This window comes from Aotus nancymaae, unplaced genomic scaffold (assembly GCF_030222135.1).
Source record: "Aotus nancymaae isolate 86718 unplaced genomic scaffold, 86718_ANA_hifiasm-v0.15.2.pri h1tg000022l_1, whole genome shotgun sequence".
Lineage (NCBI taxonomy): Eukaryota > Metazoa > Chordata > Mammalia > Primates > Aotidae > Aotus > Aotus nancymaae.
The window spans coordinates 33579230-33601454 of NW_026988435.1; the positions used below are offsets into that span (position 1 = coordinate 33579230).

The 22225-nt window shown below is 35.8% G+C and overlaps 1 protein-coding gene across 1 annotated transcript; it reads right to left on the reverse strand.

Moving 5' to 3' along the window:
* Positions 1-6768: 6768 nt before the first annotated feature.
* Positions 6769-8402, reverse strand: LOC105713832 (keratin-associated protein 24-1). Its single transcript, XM_012447631.2, has one exon. The coding sequence runs from the start codon at positions 8382-8384 to the stop codon at positions 7620-7622; it is 765 nt and encodes a 254-aa protein (XP_012303054.2). The 5' UTR covers positions 8385-8402; the 3' UTR covers positions 6769-7619.
* Positions 8403-22225: the final 13823 nt, after the last annotated feature.

Genomic DNA, 22225 nt, shown 5'->3' on the forward strand with positions numbered 1-22225 from the left:
TCTGCAAGATAATAACGATAACAACAAAAATTAGCCAACTGCGGTGGTGCACACCTGTGGCCGCAGCTACTCAGGGGACTGAGGTTTGTTGAAGCCAAAGATTCTGAAGCTACAGTGAGCTATGATTGTGACACCGCACTCCAGCCTGGGAAACAAGATCCTGTCTCTAAAAAAATACAAAATAAAAAATAAAGATTACATATGCTGAGCACAAATTGTTCCTGGCATCTTTCCTTTAGTTTCCTAACTTAAGGCAGCCGATGGAGTGTAAATGGCACAAGCCGATTTTGGAGTACCAGTGCTGAGAGGTAGTAATATTTCTGTTGGGTCCCAAATATTCATACTCTCCTTATATACTTTGTGTTTCACCATCTATTGCTTCTCCTCATAACATTACACTAAAAAAGGGGTATGCCGGTGTTCTATCAAATAAATGTCTCCCATTTCAAGTTCAATTCACATCCTAAGTGTGATAGCAATAGAAGAAAGCCATAATGGAATGGAGTGATGTCCTCCGATTTACTTTACATCATGAACTACTTCTAAAATAATTGTAGCCTGGTTGTACTCCCACAATCCATATCTTCATTAGTTAGTTACTTACTAGTTACTTATTGTTAGGCAATCTTCCCTTAAATGACAGGCAGTGTGACCTATTTTGGGAAGCACTGTTTTGGGTCCTGAGAAACCACTCTTTGTTACTAACTGGCTTCTGAACACTTTGAAATAAAAAAAACTTGCAGGCACAGAACACATATGTCACCTTTATTTTTGACAGTAGATTTAGGTGTGCTAAAAGAAATAGCTTTGCCAACACTAAACCCTAGAATTGGACAGAGTTACCCACATTATGGTAGCATGGGTCCAAGGAGAAGTTCCCCCAAGATGGGGAAAGTAGTGGGACTGGACAGCCCATGGGCAGTTTGTACTTGGAAAAAGAGGGATGCCCAAGAGGAGGAAGGTCAGGGTTGAAAGGCACATACCCAGTTATTCTTCCCACATATTTCAGTCATAAAGGTGTCTTCACTCTCCAGAGGCTGAGTGAATAAAGGGTTAGAGAAAAGTCAGAAGGATATTTAGGGGAAAGTTATCCCTTATAGAAAACAGCAGTGAGAAAAAAGCCTTTTTAATACGCTAGACTACTACAATGAAAAGAATCTAGATCCTGGCTCTAGCTTCCTAATTATCTCTGAAACCTTGGATTCTGGTTCTCAATCACATCCTCTTCAGAAAAAACAAGGCCGTAGAGTTGGTGAATTTTAGGGCCTCATCACTTTTATAATGCAATGAAAATTACCATCATTTGTCATTTGTTGAGCACTAGTACAAGGCACTATGTCAGAGCATCTTAAACACTTTTTATTTAATTCTCAGAAAGTCCATCACTTTTTAAAAATCCAGAGGGTTAAATGGTGGTTTATGCTATACAACTTAAGTAGAATAATCAGGATTGCAACTCAAGGTCAATGAGTCCCTCTGCTCTGCTCATGATATTTGAATAATGATGCCACACACAACACAGGAAGAAAGATGCACTTGGTATTTTGGTATTTATCTTTGAGTCTGTCAGCCACCAACTATTTCTCAAAATTACTCAAAATTTTTATTACCCAGCTATTGTAGCACAAAGTAGAAATCCAATGTCTTCCCCAGTCTGAGAAAAAAAGAGCTCAGAAACAACTCCTACTTATTAGAGATTACTGAGTAAAGTTGCAAATTGATGAAAAAGAATAGACTCTGTTGTAGTACATCTTGGTGTCTTCATTCCAGGTAAAAAATTTCCAGTAAAAAAATCACAATTGTGACAATGATAATCACCTTTATCATCATTGTTTCCTGAAAGATAGAATCTTTAGACTTAAAATCTGTATTTTTTTCTATTTTGAATGAAACCATTCCAGATTGAGAATATTTATTCTTTAGATAAAGAAACTTTAACATCATTCTTTGCATTAAATATCAGAATCTGAATTTAAATTTGGGGATTGTATGTTTTTGATTTTAAAAAATAAAATTACTTTCTACTTTTGAATAGTTTTCCTTTAAATATGTGAGACCCTAGAGTGTGAGGCAGTGAACAATTATATTATGCAGCGTTTTCTGGACTCCAAAGTTAAGACACTAAAAACAAAGGTAAGAGCTGAGCTTCAAAGGCTCTTCTGATTTCTCAGTAACCTGACCGTAGATACACAGCTTGGGGACTTGTTGAGTTCTAACTGTCAATCAGATTAAACTTATAGAAAAAAGAACGAGAACCATGGGCATAATAAGTAGTTGAAGACAGGAAACATTTTATTAGATTAGCTCTGAGACAACATGTATGCACATGTGATCAAGAATTCACTTTGCTTTTGATTCTACTTCTGCAGTAATCTAGAAAACATGATTCCAGCCAGCAATGATATAAGTGAAAATTTTAGCATGGACAGTACAGTATTGGGGGTTATGAATAGAGTTCCATGATTTTGGAATATTCTCTCACAATGTTGGGAGTAACAGTATGGTTAACTGCACTGTCATGTGAGACCTCTGCTCATTAAGGGCCTCCTAGTAGGTGGAAACCCTTTTCTTTTAGTGAATCACATATAGTACACTAACTGTATAATAAGAGATTTGATAGGCAGCTTGTGGCAAACTCAAAGAAAAAGACAAAATTAAGAAACTCAATGGAGGTGGGGCGGAGTGGCTGAGGCCTGTAATCCCAGCACCTTGGGAGGCTGAGGCGGGTGGATCACTTGAGGCCAGGAGATCAAGACCAGCCTGGCCAACATGGCAAAACCCTATCTCTACTAAAACTATAAAAATTAGCCAGGGGGTGGTGGCATGTGCCTGTAATCCCAGGTACTCGGGAGGCTGAGGCAGGAGAATTGCTTGAACCTGGGAGGCGGAGGTTGTAGTGAGCCCAAATCATGCCACTGCACTCCAGCCTGGGCAACAGAACAAGTCTGTCCCAGAAACAAACAAACAAAACAAAACAACAACAAAAACTCAATGGAACAAAAAAGTTTCATTGGACTTCGAAGATATGTAGACTTAATACACCCATCAGAAAACACATTATATGAAAGAAGGGTTCAGAAAGATAGTGGTCAGTAATACAGTTTCAAGATAGCAGGCAGAAATAAACATGTAAATTATGCTATATATTAATGCCTTTCATAGCATGCCAATGTAGCAGCTTTATCAACTCTTTAAACTTTATTACAGAGTATATTGTTAGTCTTCTAAATGTAAACTGGCTTGTATATACATTAAAACAGAGTTTCATGGTTAAGTAGATTGTACATAAGGGTAGGGTTTTGTTTGATTCATACATTTGGGACAGAAGGAAGATATGTATTTTTTTTTCTTGGACTTCTTTCTCTGTTGTTTATAAAAGTGAGGAGGTTATGCTTAAGAAACACCTGGATGTTTATAACCTGGATGCTTATAGCTCCTTATAGCTCATATTTGGATTTGTAAAATTTTTACAGCTGTGAAAAGCAATACTTCAGTTTGTAATCAGGGTTTATTTCTTACAAAACAAATGAAAATTAGGTGGTTATCTTTTATTTAGGAGGCAGAAAATTTTGGTCAACTATGTAGTGAAATTCATGGGAAAAAAAGTTTAATTTGTGTATTTTTAAACACACCTTTAAAGGCTCTCACCTGAGTTCTTGTCACTGAAGCTATGGACATAATGTGTTATTTACTAAGCACATTCTTTGCCTAATTAAAATTTAGCTAAAATTGGATCAGACAGACACATATGAACCCTCACATTCTATGACTTTCTAGAAGGCAATGTGCTGTGCAGGACTGATGCCTATTTCATTTTGCTATTCAACATTTTCATTAATAATAGTTTGGAGAATGTTGTTGACTCTATTACTTCTTAGGATGGGACCAACTTTATTTCTCAGTACTGCTATTTTTCTAAATGTTAAAAATTAATTGCTCATCAAGACATAACTTTTAAGTCTCAAAATCACTTTAAGAATCTCCAATCTTCATTTCCAAAACTTCTCCAAAGCTAACAATTTTTATGTAGGCTGTGCTTTTGCAAAGCTTTCTTATTATCTCTCTTTATATGTGTACACACACATATATATACTATAATATAAAAATACATAACAGAGAAATATTTGTTTATGTGTGAGTGATTATACATAAAATATGCCACTCTACATAATTTTATAGATCTTATTTGTTAATTTTATAATTTTTATCGTATGAATTCATATGGATCTATGCCACCCCTTTTATCTGTTGTAAAATATTTGTTCATATGACTATATTATAGTTTATGTTACAGTCTCCAATTGATGAATTTTTTCATTGTTCTTAATTTTTCAGCATCCAGGTGGTCCTGAGATGAATAATGTAGAACTTGAAAGAATGTTCATGTAGAAGAGACTTTGAGAAGTGAATTTACCTTGTCATAAAGTGTGTGTATTTTAAATATTCACATATACAGTGACTCTGTTAAATTTCATTTTCGTCTACAGTATGTGAAAATATATTTTTAAGTTGACATACGATTAACTTTAAAAAAGTTTGCCAGATGAATAATGAAAAATAATATTTTGTGTTTAGAATTACCTATCACTAATGAGGTTTAACACTTTTTGACATTCTTATTAAATCATATTTGTAATTGCTTATATACTTTGATTATTTTCTATTGAATTATTTGTTCTTTCTTTTTATTTGTAGGCACTCTTGAAAATGGATGGTAATTTTACGGTACATATTGTATGTATTTTCTCTATATCGGGCTATTTTTGCTATGTTTTGTTGCTAGCTTGATTTTTTCATTAATAAGCTATTTTTGTAGGCTTAATATTTATAGAAACATTGAGTAGGAAGTACATGGAATTCTGTTAGCCATTATCATCCCCCATCCCTATACATGCTCTTGCTTTATTTTTAATTTCTTTTTGATATCTCGTATTACCAGGAGCTTTTCATTTTGGTGTAGGCATATTTGCTAATCTTTTATTTTACAACTATTGTTTATTTGTTTCTTTGTATTTGCTTGAAAAAAAAAATCTTTCCTATCCAAAGTCTTTAAGGTAATGTCTTATATTTTCCCTTTTTTAGTTTAGATTTTCTTTTCTCTACTTAAATTTACGCCTCTTTTTAAATTTGCCTATCACCTCAGCCTTTTTTTTTTTTCATTGAGTACTCATACCCTAGTAATCTCAGCAGGCAGATGTCACTTCCATGCCATTTTTCCCCTGAGTGTTCTCTTATTCTTCAAGAAGGAGCAGTCTTCTTGCCTGCCAGAGAGTCTTGCCAAGTAAAAAAGTAATCTTTCTTTCCCCTGAAGTTTTTATATTGTACTTAAAATAGTCAAGACAGTATTATGTTTGTTTCAGTATATTACTCTTCGAAATAGCTCTTGAGAACAGAATCTATAAATCTTGATATCCCCAAAGAGTCTCACTCAGTGTCTCAAAGAATAGGTTTACCATTAACTCTTGTAAAGGAGAAAAAAAAATGTATGTTTAGTTTGGACAACTGAATGCCCATCTGGGACACATAGTAATTATTTCCAAATACTTGAACACCTATCCTAGGTTAAAGGAAGCGAACTGGTCCTCTATGGTCAATAGATCACTGCTAAGGACAACTATACAGTATTTTTCTCAATCTAAAGAAGAAATTTTCAGCAAATAGAATTCTCTGAAAACGGAACAAATTCACAAAGGAGTGACTTGATTATCCCCAGACATGTTCAAGCAGAAGCAGTGCATTAATATTTTTTCTAAAACCCTTTGTATACACAGTAGTCCTGCTGAAAAAGTGAATAAAATATTAGTGAATAAATAAGTATTAGTGAATAACAGTGAATAAAATATGTTTATGCTTAATTTTGGACACTGACTTTTGATATTGGGGATTCTTCCCCATCCTTCCAGACTTCAATTACACCCATCTCTGATGATCATTTTATTTTTCTTCAAATATGATTTGCTTTTTATTTACAAAAATGCTTGGGGTACTTGCCATGCTGTTTTTACCACTCAAATAGATTATTTTATTTTCATTTTTTGGATATAACTTTATAGAGGTTAAACCACTTCTAGGAGGTTCAATATTAAATTTATTTAACTGCTCAAACCTTATCTACAAAACCAAAACCAATAAATAGACTACTGTGCTGAGAAATATATATATATATACACATATATATATATTTAATACTCTATGTACTCTTTATTAAATTGATTTATTTTATAAATATTTCCAAATTCCTATATATCAATATTATTTCAGACATTCTAGGTGAGATAAACATATGTTAAAAACAGAACAAAACAAGTCAGAAGCTTGGGATTCCATATTCTACCTTTTTTTTTTTTTTTTGAGACGGAGTTTCACTCTTGTCACCCAGGCTGCAGTGCAGCGGCACGATCGTGGCTCTCTGCAACCTCTACCTCCTGGGTTCAAGGGATTCTATCACTTCAGACTCCCAAGTAGCTGGGATTACAAGCATACACCACCAAGCCCAGCTAACTTCTTTTGAGTTTAGTAGAGATGGGGGTTTCACTAGGCTGGTCTGGCTGATCTCAAACTCCCTACCTTAGGTGATCCACCCACCTCAGCCTCCCAAAGTGCTTGGATTACAGGCATGAGCCACCGCGTCCAGCCCCTTCTTTATATTTTAATTTAAACTCTTAACTAAATGGCAGGAAAGCTGCATTTTGACAATGCTATGCATATTGCCCAGAACATGGATGAAATTTTAGTAAATGTGAAATAAAGCATAAAGAAAACCATTACTTCCAGTCAGAAATTTGTTTATTAACTAGGAGCTAGGACATTTTCCAAAGTCAGAATGCAATAAATTGGCAAGGCAGGATGATAGGAGAATTCTGAACATAGATTAACAATAATTGTAAAGAGTCTCTAACAATATTTGTTCTTTCAACAAATAATGTTCATGCTTTAGCTAATTCTGAGGCTTTTTCTCAGGCATGTAGAACAAAAGCTGAGTACCAATGAATCCTGTTTTATGGCTTCTTTGGCAGAGATGATTTGCCGAAGTCTTCTATTTATGATCTCTAGTCGCCATTGCTATTTGCCTGTTCTTATAATCAGTCAGTAGGGAAAAGATGAAATAGTTCAACATATTATGCTGGAGATAAGTTATCACTCACCTTATTAGTAAGGTGCTGGTTAGGTAATTGACAAAAATATTAATGAAAACCAAACTATCTGAATGAACTTGCATACTGGAATCCACAGTCAAACCATGGAGGCCCCATTTCATCAGGAAAGGTAGGTGATAATCACACTGTCAGACAAGTGACAGTAACAGCCAAAGTAAGAAAGCTGGTGATGCTTGTATTTCAAATGGAATCTCTGGTAAGTCCATTGTAATAGATCTCAGAAATAATGATGTTACCTTCAGGATCAGCTTTTCGTACAAAGAGCAATAACAGAACAAACAAACAAAAAAAGCTAGCAGGTAATACTTGCTTTGGTTAATAAGCCTGGGGATTATATCTGAACTTAATGTAACAAGATTCCTAGGATGAATAAAGCAATTCAGCAGAAAATTAGACACTCTATTACTTAGTAGAATCTTCCTCACTGGGCAATTTCCAGCTGCTATAAATTCTGTAAGTTGGTCAATAGCATTTCAGAGGTCTGCTACCACTGCCTAAGTACCTCAGAGGTGGAAAGGTACTGGGTATACAGCTCAAAGACCTGAAGCTTCTAGATAAATAGCTCAGAGGTTGGCAGCTAATAGGTCTGTAGCTGGAATAGTGATAATTTTTTGTTAAATAGCTTTGGGGTTGGCTGATGTTGGAAATATAACATAATGGTGAGGAGTAGCTGGATATGAAGCAAGGATTTTGGTAGCTTTTGTACCCCAAAGTACTCAGTCTGCAGTGGTTTAGAGTTTGGAGACTCTTGGATGAGCAGTTAAGTTGTCCAAAGCAGTTGGAACCATTGCATAGGGTTTGGCAGGCTTTGGATGCACATCGAGTGGGTGTGTGGCAATCGCATACATACCCCTTGGTCTTCGTGCATGGGCTGCAGCTGGGGCTGTGGCTGATGTTGGTTGTTTCACAGACACTGAAGACTTGGCCTGATGATGGGGAGTTGCAGGGTACGGAGGAGTCTGATGGGTCACAATCAGTGGTGCTGCAGGTCTTGGGTTCACCGCTGGGATGTTCGCAGCTTGGTGCTTCACAGTAGGATTCTTGGCAGTAATCCAGGAGCCAGAGATTTCCTTGGTAGCTACTAGGCAAGCAGTGTCCAAAGGTAGGGCTTACATCATTGGAGCTAAGAGCCATTGAAGGAGTCACTGGGATATAGCAGTGAGTTCTGTATGATGTGGTACTGCAGACCCCAGGATAGCCTAGAGTAGACATGGAGCCTGCATGCATGCTCAGTGGTCACTGTGCAGTGTGGCTGTGGCCTTAGGACATTTTATATCTGTCAAAAGCCTCTCCAGACTTCCTTCTCCCTGCTTGGGACAATAACACAGCAACATCTCATTAGTGTGTTGTTTAGCCACAGAGGCTAATGTTTTCACACATGTAAAAATAAGTTTATTATAATTCTTCAAGGTATCCATAATCATCACTTTGACCATCACCCATCACTCATCATCTGTAGACCATAGCTTCAGCGAATAGTGATTTTCATGTTAACAGGCAAACTCTCATCTGTCAATCAGAGGTTAACAAGAGTTCATGTGTCTATGGGCTTCTGCAATGTGGTTATTTAAAGATTCACAAGGACTCAAGTAAAAAGCAAGGAACCTGTATTTTTCCACCCTTTTAACTATTGTAAAACACTGAAGGACTTAATCATATACTCTGAAATAAGCCAAGTAGTTTTCCTGTCTCAGCACGGTTACTCAAAAGCAGGCATTGACCTCTTAAAAGAAAGAATCGGTTTCCCCAAATATGTGCTATACTCTTACTGTGCAAGGCCATATACTGGTAACAACTTCTCATCTAATGTATTAGGAGAAGCCCATAGGTAAGACTCACAGCAATATTTGTGAAATTCTGTGACCTACACCAGGCTAAAAATGAACTTGTTCCCAGGGGGCATTGGTTGCTAAGCAACCGAGACTTCTGTTAAATCCCTTCTTAAAGAAGTGTCTGCGATATGTACTATGAAATATATCCAGTTTTGCAAGATTATACCTTCCTAGTTAACTAAGATTACATGTCACGTGTTCCATTGCCTGCTGTAAACCCCAGTTGCTGTCAGATGTAAACATTTTTCCCCAAATAAGTTCGCTTATTCTTTATATGTTTTCTTTTGCACCTACACTTTATTTTACTCCTGTATTGAAAAAATGCAGTTATTTTTAGTTTATATCAACAAAAGGAAATAACTCCTTAAAAGTTTTATCTGAATAAACTGTGTAGTTCTTATGAATCCTGTATATATTAAATAGCACTTTTTACTCCTCATGGTGAAGGGTAAAGAATTTTAAGATTTTAATTTAAACTGAAGAATTGAAATTTTGTTCTTTAAAATATAAAATTATAATATATACTTCCAGCCTCCATTGGATTGAAAAAAACATTGCGTTTATTAACAGTGAAAAGTTCAGACATAGAATAGAACAGACTTCTTCAGGTAGGATCTGCTATAAGGATAGTTTTTAAAATAAACTCTCTAAATAGCAAACTATTAGATTTCTATCACTGTTTTCTATTACTTTTCAGTTAGATTTTTCAAATGCACACCAATTGAAACCTACAGATATTCTCTTTTTTTTAAAAAAAAAAGTCTCCATTTTCTCAGTGCTTTTCTCAGTATTTATTCTGAAAGTTGACAATAAGCAACTCTGTATTAAACATGTTTTGCTGCCTTCTGCAGTTTCTCTCAGGTGACAAAGGTCACAATTGGGAAAGCATATTTACAGCAAATTGTTTGGCTATAGAGAGCCTTGGGATTTTGTGCAGAAAATGTTAGTCCTGAGGCAGGCAAAATAGGAAAGAAGATACATAGGCAGTCAGTTGATGGCCAACTTTCCGCTGAGTTACTGAGCCCCAGTGATACACAGAAAAGCTAGAGGTTGATCAAGCTTTATTTGTGCATCTCTGTTGTACCATTGTTGTCTCTAGTCTTCTTTTCTTCGGCGTCCTTGAAGCAGGTTTGAGGGAAAACACCATTAGCAAACACAGAATGAGTTAAGTCAGTTACCTGTAAAACCCACATTCTTCCCTTCCATCTTAACATTAAATAGTGAGGTATTTTGAATTAATTTTATTCACACGAGTGTAAGTCTGAAAAATAATGTGGAACATCATATGGCATAACCAATATTCAAGGCATGAGCCATCACAACAGATTTTAATTGATTTTGGTATGATAATATTCTAAACAAATAAACAACCCAGCTCACCTCCTCTTATTTGCTTTTACGTTTCAGCTCCTTCCTTACTCAGGGTATCACACACATATGGAATCATCACCCCATCCAATTCATGCCATCATTTTCTGTACATGACACCTCTACAGAACTGTCTTCTACTCTAATCTCAACCTTTGAAAGAGATGGAGCGCACCCACATCAGGAATATAGCAAATATCAGGTTCATAGCAATGGCAGGCTTGAGTAGAAAATAAAGACCATTGTCGCTTGAATGGCATTGCGGTCTGAAGGCTTTGGGGACGCATATGCATTTCTCTGTTTTTACTTAGTAAAATATTATTTTCACTGTTAATATTATCTTCCATTAATTCCCCCTTTATTAGTATTTGTTGTGTGCAGAAGGCTGAATAATGCACCCACCCAAGAGGCCCACTTTCTAATACTGGGAAATCTGTGAATGCTACATGACATGGAAAAAAGGGACTGGGCAGATGTGACTAAATTAAGGATCTTGAGATGGTTTATCTGAGTGGGCCTGATGTAATTTCCAGGGTCCTTATGAGGGAGACAGTAGATCAGAGAGACGAGACAATGTGAGGATGGAAACAGAGTTTGGAATGGTGTGGCCACAAGCTAAGGAATGCCAGCAATCATTATAATCCACAAAAGGTGGGGATGGGTTTCTCCCTGGGGATTCCAGGAGGAATCAGCACTGTTAATAACTTCACTTTAGGTCAGTGAAGCAGAGTTTGGACTATTGGCTTCTAGAACCGTAAGAAAATACATTTTTGTTGTTTTATGCCTTTCCATTGAGTTTGTGGTAAGTTGTTACAGCTGTCACAGGAAATAAATACACTATGCCAGAAAAGTATTGGAAAATATAAGAGATAGTCCTTATACAGTTTGAGGAATTTGTGCTCTGTATTAAGGGAACATTTAAGACGCAAGGAATTGTAGCCATCAGCAAATTCAGAGAGATGCCATACCCATACTGTCTTAGGAATAAGCAACAAACTTCCTGTATCTGATTAGCCAGTAGATTTCTCTCCTCATTAAAAAAGAGTTATGGAACTCTTTCTTAATTGTATCCAAATGTTAAAACACCTTTAGGGTAAACAGATCAAAGAAAGCTAAATTTTCCAGTAAATTGCCCTTAAACAAAATAATAGGACACTTTTCTAGTCTTTTAGGTCATACAAAATTTTATATTCCCTTTTGATACTATATACGCAGTTGACGTATTTTTCCTCTTGCCAAAAGGCTGTTAAATTAGGCAAAACTGATCTTATGATTGAAAAAGCAAAATTTTTGTGAATCCAAGCTTATATAACAATTGAATTGCAAATACTGAGTCAAGATGATTCTTACATTTAGCATCAGGAACCTAAAATATTGGTTATTTGCTGTTTACAAGTAGCATTTTATATTATTGTAAATATAATGCTGCACTTACACTATTGGCTTAATAGATCATTAGTGGTTTCAAAAGCTGAAGAACAGATGAGAAATATAAAAAGTTTTAAGACACAGAAATAAATGAAGGTAAAGCATTTTAAAAATGATAACACAAATGCGTGGAAAGACAGGAATGTTCATGCTTTAATTCAGGGAAACATGGTATATATGTAATGAAATACAACAGTAATAAAAGTTAAACATTTTTCAATGGTACTATCAGGACTGTGCCCTAATGAGTTATGCATTACTCTCTTGCTGACTAACATGTAAATGTATTTGCTAGCATGTACCCTTGGAAAATTGCTCTCTATCAGTACCTTCTTATGTAAAACTGGAGCTAATAGCATGTACTCTGCAGGACTATCCTGTAAATGCAATGAGATAATAAATATGAAAATACCTAGAAAAGTGCAATGGCCATAGTAGATACAAATTAAATCTTTTCTTTCTAATTTTCTAAAGCTCCACTTGGGGGAATTCCAGTCACCAATTAGACTAAAAAGTACTATTCTCAATTTACTTTGATGTTGTAAACACATAGTTCTAGAATAATCATTGTGTCCTCTAAAAGTAAATGCTAAAAATGAACAGTTCTACTGTGTGTAGTTAAGAAAAATGACTTGCTTGACAACAGTTTACTAATGACTCCTCTTGTATAACTTATATCCTTCAAGTGCCATATATCATCAGCTAGTTCCTGGAAGCTACATATGGATTGCTAGCAATAAAGTCTCAATGCTCAAATTCCCTGGATTCTAATCGTATTTCTGATGTTCAGTTTAACTACCACGTTTCCGTAACTTAATTCCCACATCTTCAAAATAAAACTAATAGTAGTATTTGTTCCACAGGTGGCTGTGAGAATTAAAAGAGTTGATCCAGCACAGCATAGGAAATATAGTTTTGTGTAGCTGGTGTTTTGATGCTAACCTTTATCATTATTATCAGCCTATAATGTTTGTTAGTATTATTATTTTATTATCATTATTGGATCTCATCTAAAACCTATTGCATTTGGTATGTGTACATCAAAAGCAAGAAAAAAGAAAAAGAAAGAAAAAAGAGAAAAAAGGAAGGAAGGAAGGAGGGATGGAAGGAAGAAGAAAGCAGGGAGGAAGGGAAATGGAAGGAGAGAGAGAAGGAGGGAAGAAAATGAAAGGAGAGAGAGAAGGAAGGAAGGATGGAAAAGGAAGGAAAAAATACATCAGAATAGGCTGTTTTAGGCTAGGTAACTTGCTAAGATGTGTATAAATTATATGTTGATCTTAGAAATTAAATTTAGAGGAATTGAGTAAGTTTACCACCAACTATATGGGAAGTAAGGATCCCAAGAGGACTTACCCCATAAGGGTACACACCATTGAAGTTAGTCCACCTGGAGAGAAAGGCTGGGCTGTGGCTGTGACAGAGAGGTAATAGTTTTATTTGAAGTTTAGATTTGTCATTCTAGAGTTGAAGATTGTGGTCACCAAGTAATTGACAACTTCCAAGTGATTTCTAGATTAGTTAAACCCTGAATGAATAAAAATAGAGATAATATGAAAGATAAAGAAAAGTCTTTGAAATTTAACTTAAGTGGGTCTTTGGGCAAGTTTCTTGAACTATTTGATTTTTTTTTTTTTTTTGTCTGTAACAATGGAGAGAATAGTATCTTTTCATAGGTGCATTGGAAGAATATTGATCATGTGGTGGTATGCCTGGTACATTGAAGATTATCATTATGGTGGATTAGTTACTGGAATATGAGCAGTTACTTGTAAGAAGAACAAGTTCTCAGTGAATAGGTGGAATAACTGAATTAATTGGTTACATACATATAAGAGAGAAATAGGTTCAAAGTAGTAACATTTTCTCTGTGCAAACATCCACAGGACAGTGGGGAGGACTTATGTTTAGCTCAAGAGGAAAAAAATAATATTTTGCTGCCCATTGCACAAAACTAAAATTTATGTAACCCCTTTGTACTTAATCTCATAGGGCAGACTGGGCATTGCAACTTGCTCTGTTCAATGGTTATTTAGAAGACATATGTAGTGCTGATGGGCACTTAATTTTTCTTACTATTTTCCCTCTACCTCTACTGGCAATATTCCTGATAGTAAAGATCCTCTATGCCCGGGTCCCAGAGTAAGCTGGAACAATGAATGTGATATAATCACTTGTGTATTTTATCTGATTTGCTTCTGCTCCCACCCCTAAATAATGTTTGACAAAAGGAGTCCATTTGAATGGATGTTTATCCTATTCATTATCTACAAGGAACCCCACAGTTAGGAAGGCATAGCCTTCATGCTGGAAGAAGAGATACGATGTTGCAATGCTTAGAGGAGGTACTGATGTCCTAAAATCGTTTCCATATATCAAAGTTTCTTGGATTTTTCAGACAAAATATCTCATGCTATTCCCTGTTTTTCATACTTATCTGATAATCTATGTTGCTATCTGTATATTTGTCTTGATAGTCAATTTTATATAAGCATTTTAGAGTACATTTAAAGAGCTCCACTCTGACAACTTAATATTTTCATCCTTAAAAGTTGTGTTTAATTTCCTAACTCTTGAGAAAAGACGCATAATATTTCTACATGGGAACATTGATGATATACCTGCTCTTCCTAGTACAAATACTTTACGTGTACCTGCGGTCTTCAAATAAGAGATAAACATGATATCAATAGTCATCAGCTTGTGTACTAGCATTCCAGAATGAATGGATGTGTTCATCTGAAACAATTTACCAGGAAGACCAATTTGGTTTTCATGCAATTAAACTAAATAAGGTTTACATAAAACTATCATATCACATAAAGAGGGTTGTTCAAAGACTGCTCACTTGGGTACTATGGCAGGAATAACAATCTTTATTTTGGATTCTTCCCCAAAGATGCAAGTTAATGTTTACAGGCATCTATTTCCTGGAGTCACTTGTCTTCCCAAAACAAAACATTCTATTATCAAGCACATTCTCACTTATTAACGGTGATGGAGTTGTTCATGAGCAGAGGACTCTAAAGATTCCAAGCAGCCACTTGGCATCTTAGAATATCATTGATGATCCTTTTGTTGAATACTTTCCTACTGCACAATAGTCCTATTGTCCCTGCATTGTTCATTGACGACGCTGGAAGGCTGATTATTATTATTATTATTTTTGAGGAAAAGATATTGAAAAATCTTTTCAATCGGAAGTTTTTACAGAGCATTCAGAAAAAGTGAAGCTATCTCATCACCCATGCAAACATGCACAAAGGAAGAAAAGAAAACAGAGAGAGACAGAGAAAGCACATTTATGATATATTTTTGATATTTATTTACATAAAACATGACATTTGGTACAGATGTAATGTAAGGTTCTTCCTCTGAATTTCACATTTTTTGTTTCAAATGGTGAAAGAGAAAATGTTTGACATTTCACATGGGGAATTTTCAAAGTCAATGTGCTGCATTCTTGTTAAAGAAAGCCTCAGATCACAGTGATGTGAAAGAGGACTGTTACGGGTAAAAAGGAGCGGAAGAGATTGGAATCATCAAGGATTGAGATGAATTTGAGAATCTGTCTGACATTTTACCATCTTTTCTGAGAACTTTAAGCACTCCGGATCAGTGAAATCTTTCAAACCCTTATATGCTTCCAAAGAAGATTCCTCTTCTCACCTTGATAATCCCCAAATGGAATATTTTAGTTAAGATGTGTGCTCCTAATCTAAATTCCTCATGATTTGAAGTTTATTTTCACTTCTATATTCTTCGTGAAATTTGAAAACAAGTGGTAACCCACTAGTCTATAAAATATTTTCCTCAACTTATCAGCATGTAACACATGGGTTTCAGAACCAAAATTAATTTTTTTCTTTTTAAACCATAGTGAAGATAGATTTGATCTCAATAGAACTGATATTGAAATGTATCTGGTAACTGGGAGATCATTAGGGCTACAGTTATCAATCTAAATATAATCCTATCATTAATCATCAGTAATTAAAATTTAAGTTAGAAGTGGAACATGTAAATGAGAAAAGCCTGGTATCATCAAACAAGGTATTACATCTTGATGACAAATGTCAGGGAAGCCCTGTACATATACCTACCTGACATAAGTCCTGATTTGTTATTTCTAATTCCATTTATAATTTCTTCCAATGTCTGTAGAGACTAATGGTTGTTTAAGTTTAAAACATCTCCATGTAGTTGCCTGGCTTAATAGCCTCAGATCAAAAAAGCTACTGAGAAGTTGCATATTTTTTTTGAAATAATTGGTGGATGATATGAGGAAATTAACATAAAATAATAAAAATAGCATTTAAGAGTTCACATTTTCACTTTGGGAGGCTAAGGTGGATGGATCACCTCAGGTAGGGAGTTCGAGACCAGCCTGACCAACATGGAGAAACCCTGTCTCTACTAAAAATACAAAATTAGCCGGCTGTGGTGGCGCATGCCTGTAATCCCAGCTACTCGGGAGACTGAGGCAGGAGAATCGCTTAAACCTGGGAGGCGGAGGATGCGGTGAGCCAAGATCGCGCCACTGCACTCCAGTCTGGGTAACAAGAGCAAAACTCCATCTCAAAAACACAAACAAACAAAAAAGAGAGTTCACATTTTTCATTCTCACATATTAAGTAACATGCTACATCTAATTTAGAGTTTATAAGTCTAATACATCCCCCATATTTTCATTTGAGTTCTTTGTAAAATACAGACTTTGATGACTTCCCATTGCCTATGTAATAAAGTACACACTCCTGAACAAGGTTCATAAAATCTTCAATATTTAGGATCAACATGTATTTTCAACTTCTCTTCATGATCCTGTTCCAAACCCCCCAAATTTCAATTTCAATTTAATGTTCACATTTCATAAAACCTACTTTTTAGTCATAGAAACACTGCATAAGCTACACCCTTCTAGAATATTCTTCTCTATTATGTCTCTGCAAATTACTGTACATTTTTTAAAGCAGGTCATAAATGGCTGTCTCAGAGATATTTTCTGCATCTCTTCGCCCATTTCCATGCATTATGCCTTTAACACTGTATTTTATTTTCTCCTGTCACTAGAGAGATTGGAAAAAATTTTCATATTGGCCTAATTTTCTTGGTTGTGTGTAGAGAGATAGGGAGAGGGATCACATTGTCAGTTCCTCACTCATCCTTTCTTAGAGATACTCTGACTTAATAGAGTATTGGTCCCAGTATAACGATTCATAATTCTTTTATTCTTGACAAATATATGTCAACTTGGCCTGGGATGAATAATGTTCATTCAATAGTTTAATAGCACTATTCAGTACATCATCACATTTGAAACATCAAATACTTTCAATATATGCAATAGGTAAATAATACCAACGAAGAACCATATCAAGAAGATGAGTACCCTCATTTCTTTATTTTTCTTTCCTTCTTTTATCTATAGAACTTTATTCAAAAATTAATTAATGCAATTACATATGATATCGAACCTATTTGCTTAAGTTTGATATCTACAAGATAAAGGTATTTTATAGACTATCCCACTAATATATAAGACTTTGACCTCCTTAAGGCCAGAGGTATGTCTTACTCATATCAGTTTTACTAGTTGCCAGTTCCTTAAACAAAGTAGGCAGTCAATAAATGTTTCTGAATGTTGGATGAATGAAATAAGCTTTTTTTCTTTGCACTGAGATCAGATTTTTAAAAATCCAAGTTGCTTATTTTACATCGTTCCTTGGATTTTTTTTCTAGAGTCAAATTTTTTATTCTGGTCCTAAAAATTTCCTCTCCTGCATTTCCTTATCTTAGTAAGTTGACATTTATCTACTCGATTTCTCAAGCCAGAAATCAGAGTATCAGTCATGATTCTTTTGTTTCCCTTTTTTACCACTTACAAACAGTATGCATCGTTAGTATTGTTTCCTTCTTCTAAGTGTACCTCGAATGTATCTGCTGCTTTCCCTTTATGTGAGCTCATCATAAATCCTCCAAGCCTTCCTCATTCTCATGACTTTACTCCTTCCTGATCTGCTCCACTCTACCCTCTACTCTAGTCCTCCTCTAAATTTCTTCCTCTCTTTAAATTCAAGTCTCTGACCCATTTCATTTTCCTTTGTTCTAAATAATTTCCTTTTTGTAATTACTAATATTTATGGAGTATTTTCTTTGTTTTGCCTCTTTTTAAAATTATACTTTTAGTTCTGGGGTACATGTGCAGATCATGCAGGATTGCTACATAGGTATACACATGCCATGGTGGTTTGCTGCCTCCATCCCTCCGTCACCGACATTAGGTATTTCTCCTAATGTTATTCCTCCCCAATCCCCCACCCCCTGCTATCCCTCCCCTAGCTCTCAATCCCCCAACAGACCCCAGTGTGTGATGTGTCCATGTGTTCTCACTGTTCAACACCCACTTATGAGTGAGAACATGACATTGCTTACAAGGCTGTTCTACTGGCAACAAATTCCTACAATTTCTATTGGTCTGAAGGATAAGTTCACTGGATACAGAATTCTAGATTTGTTTTTTTTTTTTTTTAATTTTTTATTTCCATAGATTTTTGGGGAACCGGTAGTATTTGGTTACATAAGTAAGTTCTTTAGTGGTGATTTGTGAGATTTTGGTACACTCATCACCCAACCAGTATACACTGAACCCAACTTGTAATTTTTAATAAAACTACTTTTAATATTCCACTTAACTTCCTTCCTGCTTGTATAGTGTCTGATGAGAAGTCTAATGTGATTCTTATTCTTGCTTTTCTATAAGAACAGCGTTTTTCTTCCCTTTAGTCTCTTTTAAGTTTTTCTCTTTTCTTTGCTTTTCTGTAGGTTGGCCATGATAGACCTAGCTGAAGATATTTTGGTATTTATCCTGACTGGTGTTTTCTGAACTTCCTGGATCTATATATTTTAGTACCTATCATTAACTTTTTGAAATTCTCAGTTACTATTGCTTCACTTAGTTCCCCTGTTCCTTTATTTTTTCTTCTGATATTCTCATTATGTATATATTACACACTTTTTGTAGTTGTTCTACAAAGATGACCTTCAAGCTTTTTACATACTGCACCAGAAACTGGAGTCTAAATTTTTTTTTTTTTTTGAAACAGGGTCTCACTCTGTCACCCAGGCTGGAGTGCAGTGGTGCAATCTTAGCTCACTGCAGCATCCGTCTCCCTGCTTAAAGCGATTCTCCTGCCTCAGCCTCCCAAGTAGCTGGGGTTACAGTTGCCCACTACCAAGCCCAGCTAATTTTTGTATTTTTAGTAGAGACGAGGTTTCGTTATGTTGGCCAGGCTGGTCTTGAACTCCTGACCTTGGCCTCCCAAGGTGCTGGGATTACAGGCATGAGCCACTGTGCTCAGCAGAAAAGTATATTTTTTATAACCAGGCAATGGCATTCTCTTATTTAAAACTGTAACAAACTTTTTATTTCCTGAGAGTAAAATGAAAAGCTTGTATTTCAGAGTCTTATTAATCTAGGCCTTGCCGGGGTCTACAGCCTCATATTGTTCTCCTCTCCAATCTCTGTTCAGTCCCTCAGACCGACCAAGCTCTTTTCAACCACTGATCCAGACATATTCCATTTCCACTGGAAATCATGCCTCTTCCTGCACTTTGCACAGCTGATTTTTTTTTCATCTGTCTCGTCTTAAGAATTCACTGCTTAGAGAGAATCCCACAGTTTATTCCATCTCATTGGCAGTCCCTCTACCTAACTTTTATATCTCTATAAATGAGCTCAATATATTTCCTTCATAATAACTACTATGAGTTATCGTTAGCAATAAAATTATTTACTTTTATGTTTACTGATGATCCATTTTATCAGATGTCAAGTTTCATGAGAGCAGGAATCAGTTCTAGTTGCTCACTGTTGTATCACAATACATAGAATAGTAGGTTGGGCGCAGTGGTAATCTCAGCACTTTCTGAGGCCAAGGCGGGTGGATCACCTCAGGTCACGAGTTCATGACGAGCCAGACCAACATGGCGAAACCCTGTCTCTACTAAAAATACAAAATTAGCTGGGCCTGGGGTCCCATGCCTGTAATCCTGGCTACTTGGGAGGCTGAGGCAGGAGAATTGCTTGAACCCAGGAGGTGGAGGTTGCAGTGAGCCAAGATGGTGCCACTGCACACTGCACTCCAGCCTGGGATACAGAGTGAGACTCTGCCTTTAAAAAAAAAAAAAGAATGACTACTACAGATGACATAGTAGTTAAAGAATTTTTTGAATATAGCAGTGAATGAAGAGTTACCTATTTTTAAAGCATCTCTGTAATTTACTTCTTGTAGCTATAGAACTAAAAAAAAAATAAGAATTACTATAATCATTGAGTTAGGTGCTCTAAGTAGGGACAGAGTAGTCTAAACACTGCAGGGAATGATTACACTTCCCAAGACAGAGGCTCCAAAAAAATGGAAAGGCATTTCACAGTTGAAAATATGTCTCTTGTATTTATATTATCTAATCACATTTTCCCATATTGGATTATATTTTATATTTGTGAATGGAAGGAATCATTTCAAAATGGATGTATGATAAAATTAGTCACATATTTCCTATGTTTGCAGAGTATGTTTACTGTTTCTATTAGCTCAGAACCATTCAATTATGTTGAATTTTAATCTTCAGTGTTGTTACAATGTGATTTTTTTTTCTGCTTTTTTTGGTCTCTTTGGAGACTAGCAATATAATAAAAAGTCACTGGTATATCAAACTGTGTCAGAGGAGTAACGTTAGCATTCAGTTACATAACATGAGAAAAATAATATTGTTTTGAATTCAAATTTGAAATCTCTCACTTCCTAGTAATAAAATTTGGGCATGAGGTTTAATTTCACTAAGCCCGTTTCTTCATCAGTGAGACAGAACTAATGTTAACAATCTTGCAAGTTGTAAGAAAAATTAGGTTTAATATTTATAAAAAGCCTGGCACCAGGTATGTGAAATAAATTATACATTTTTTCTTCTATTATTTTTCTTCAGGGACTGGTGTAACAGCAGACCTGAAATATTTGAAAATCGAATGATTGTAAAATAAGGCATAAGTTCTAGAACAGGTGAATGTGGTTTTAAATCTCAACTGTGCCCTAAAATTTTATGTATGTATGTATGCATTCATGTGTATGTATGTGTGTGTGTGTGTGTGTGTATTTATCTATATTTAAGTTTACTGTTGGTTTATTCTGAACTTAAGTCTTCTTGTTTGTAAAAACATAATAATTTGGTATAGGAGAGTGATTATGAGGCTGAATGTGCTCATGTATAAGATGCGCCAGGCACATAGTCGTTATTCTCCATGTTCCATTTGTTTTTTGAGACAGGGTCTCAAAAAAATGATGGGGACTTATGTCGGGACTGATCAAAATCAAGTCATGGTGCCCACTTACGAGCATCAAGCTGATTCCACAAAACAAGCAACTGAGAAACCGGAATTTGAAAAGTAGCGTTCGTGGGAAAGAGGGCTATAGTCCTGAAGTTACAATGCACATTGAAAGCAAAATGGAACATACCCAAGGTGTGATACAACAAAGCAAGGGCATTCAAATGCTTGAATTCTGCATAACAAAGTTATATTTCTCAGAGCTGTATCAGAACTTCAGATATCATGTGGTAGTAGATGTAGATGTCCTTTTTTTTCCCTCAATTCTGTCTCAAATTAGTCCCTCTTACAGAAACCTTTAGATGTTCTCCCAAGTCTGTGCTCTCCTATTCCTTCTGGACACATGATTGTATTGTATATAACAGCCTCTTTTGTGGTTAGGAAAGGCCAAGCTGCTGAGTTCTATGCTCAGCTGCAGTGGATTGCAACCTCTGGGGCAATAGTGACAGCCACATCGTAGTCAAGTCTCTGTCAACCAATCCCTGACTGCATGGAGGGCTTCTCTGCTGACTTTGTTCCTGCCCAATATTGGTAGAAGAACAAGAAGTTTAAACTATTGCATACTCGTGGGCTTATTTGTTACAACACGTAACTTATTCTAATAGGCTAAATTTACTATTACTCGAAGGATACTGATTTAAATTTCCAAGTGTAGCCATATAGTGCATGAACACTTTGACAGTCACTAAGTCATATTGCTCCATGTACTTTAATGTTTTATTCATAGATCTTTTAATAAATTATTTTCTCTACCTCTGGAAACCTTCAATAGTCTCCAAAATTAATTCAGAGTCTAAAAGTCATCAGTGTTACATAAAGTGATTGACATATCTCAAGGGAATAACTAGACAAAAAACAAGGTGCACATCAATGATAACACAAAAAAGCATGATCTGTGTGCCAAGCTATGATTTATTAGAAATAAAATAAATAAGCAGGGCACAGTGGCTCACGCCTTTAAGCCAAGGCGGGCTTATCATGAGGTCAGGAGATCAAGACCATCCTGACTAACACAGTGAAACCCCATCTCTACTAAAAATACAAAAAATTAGTTGGGT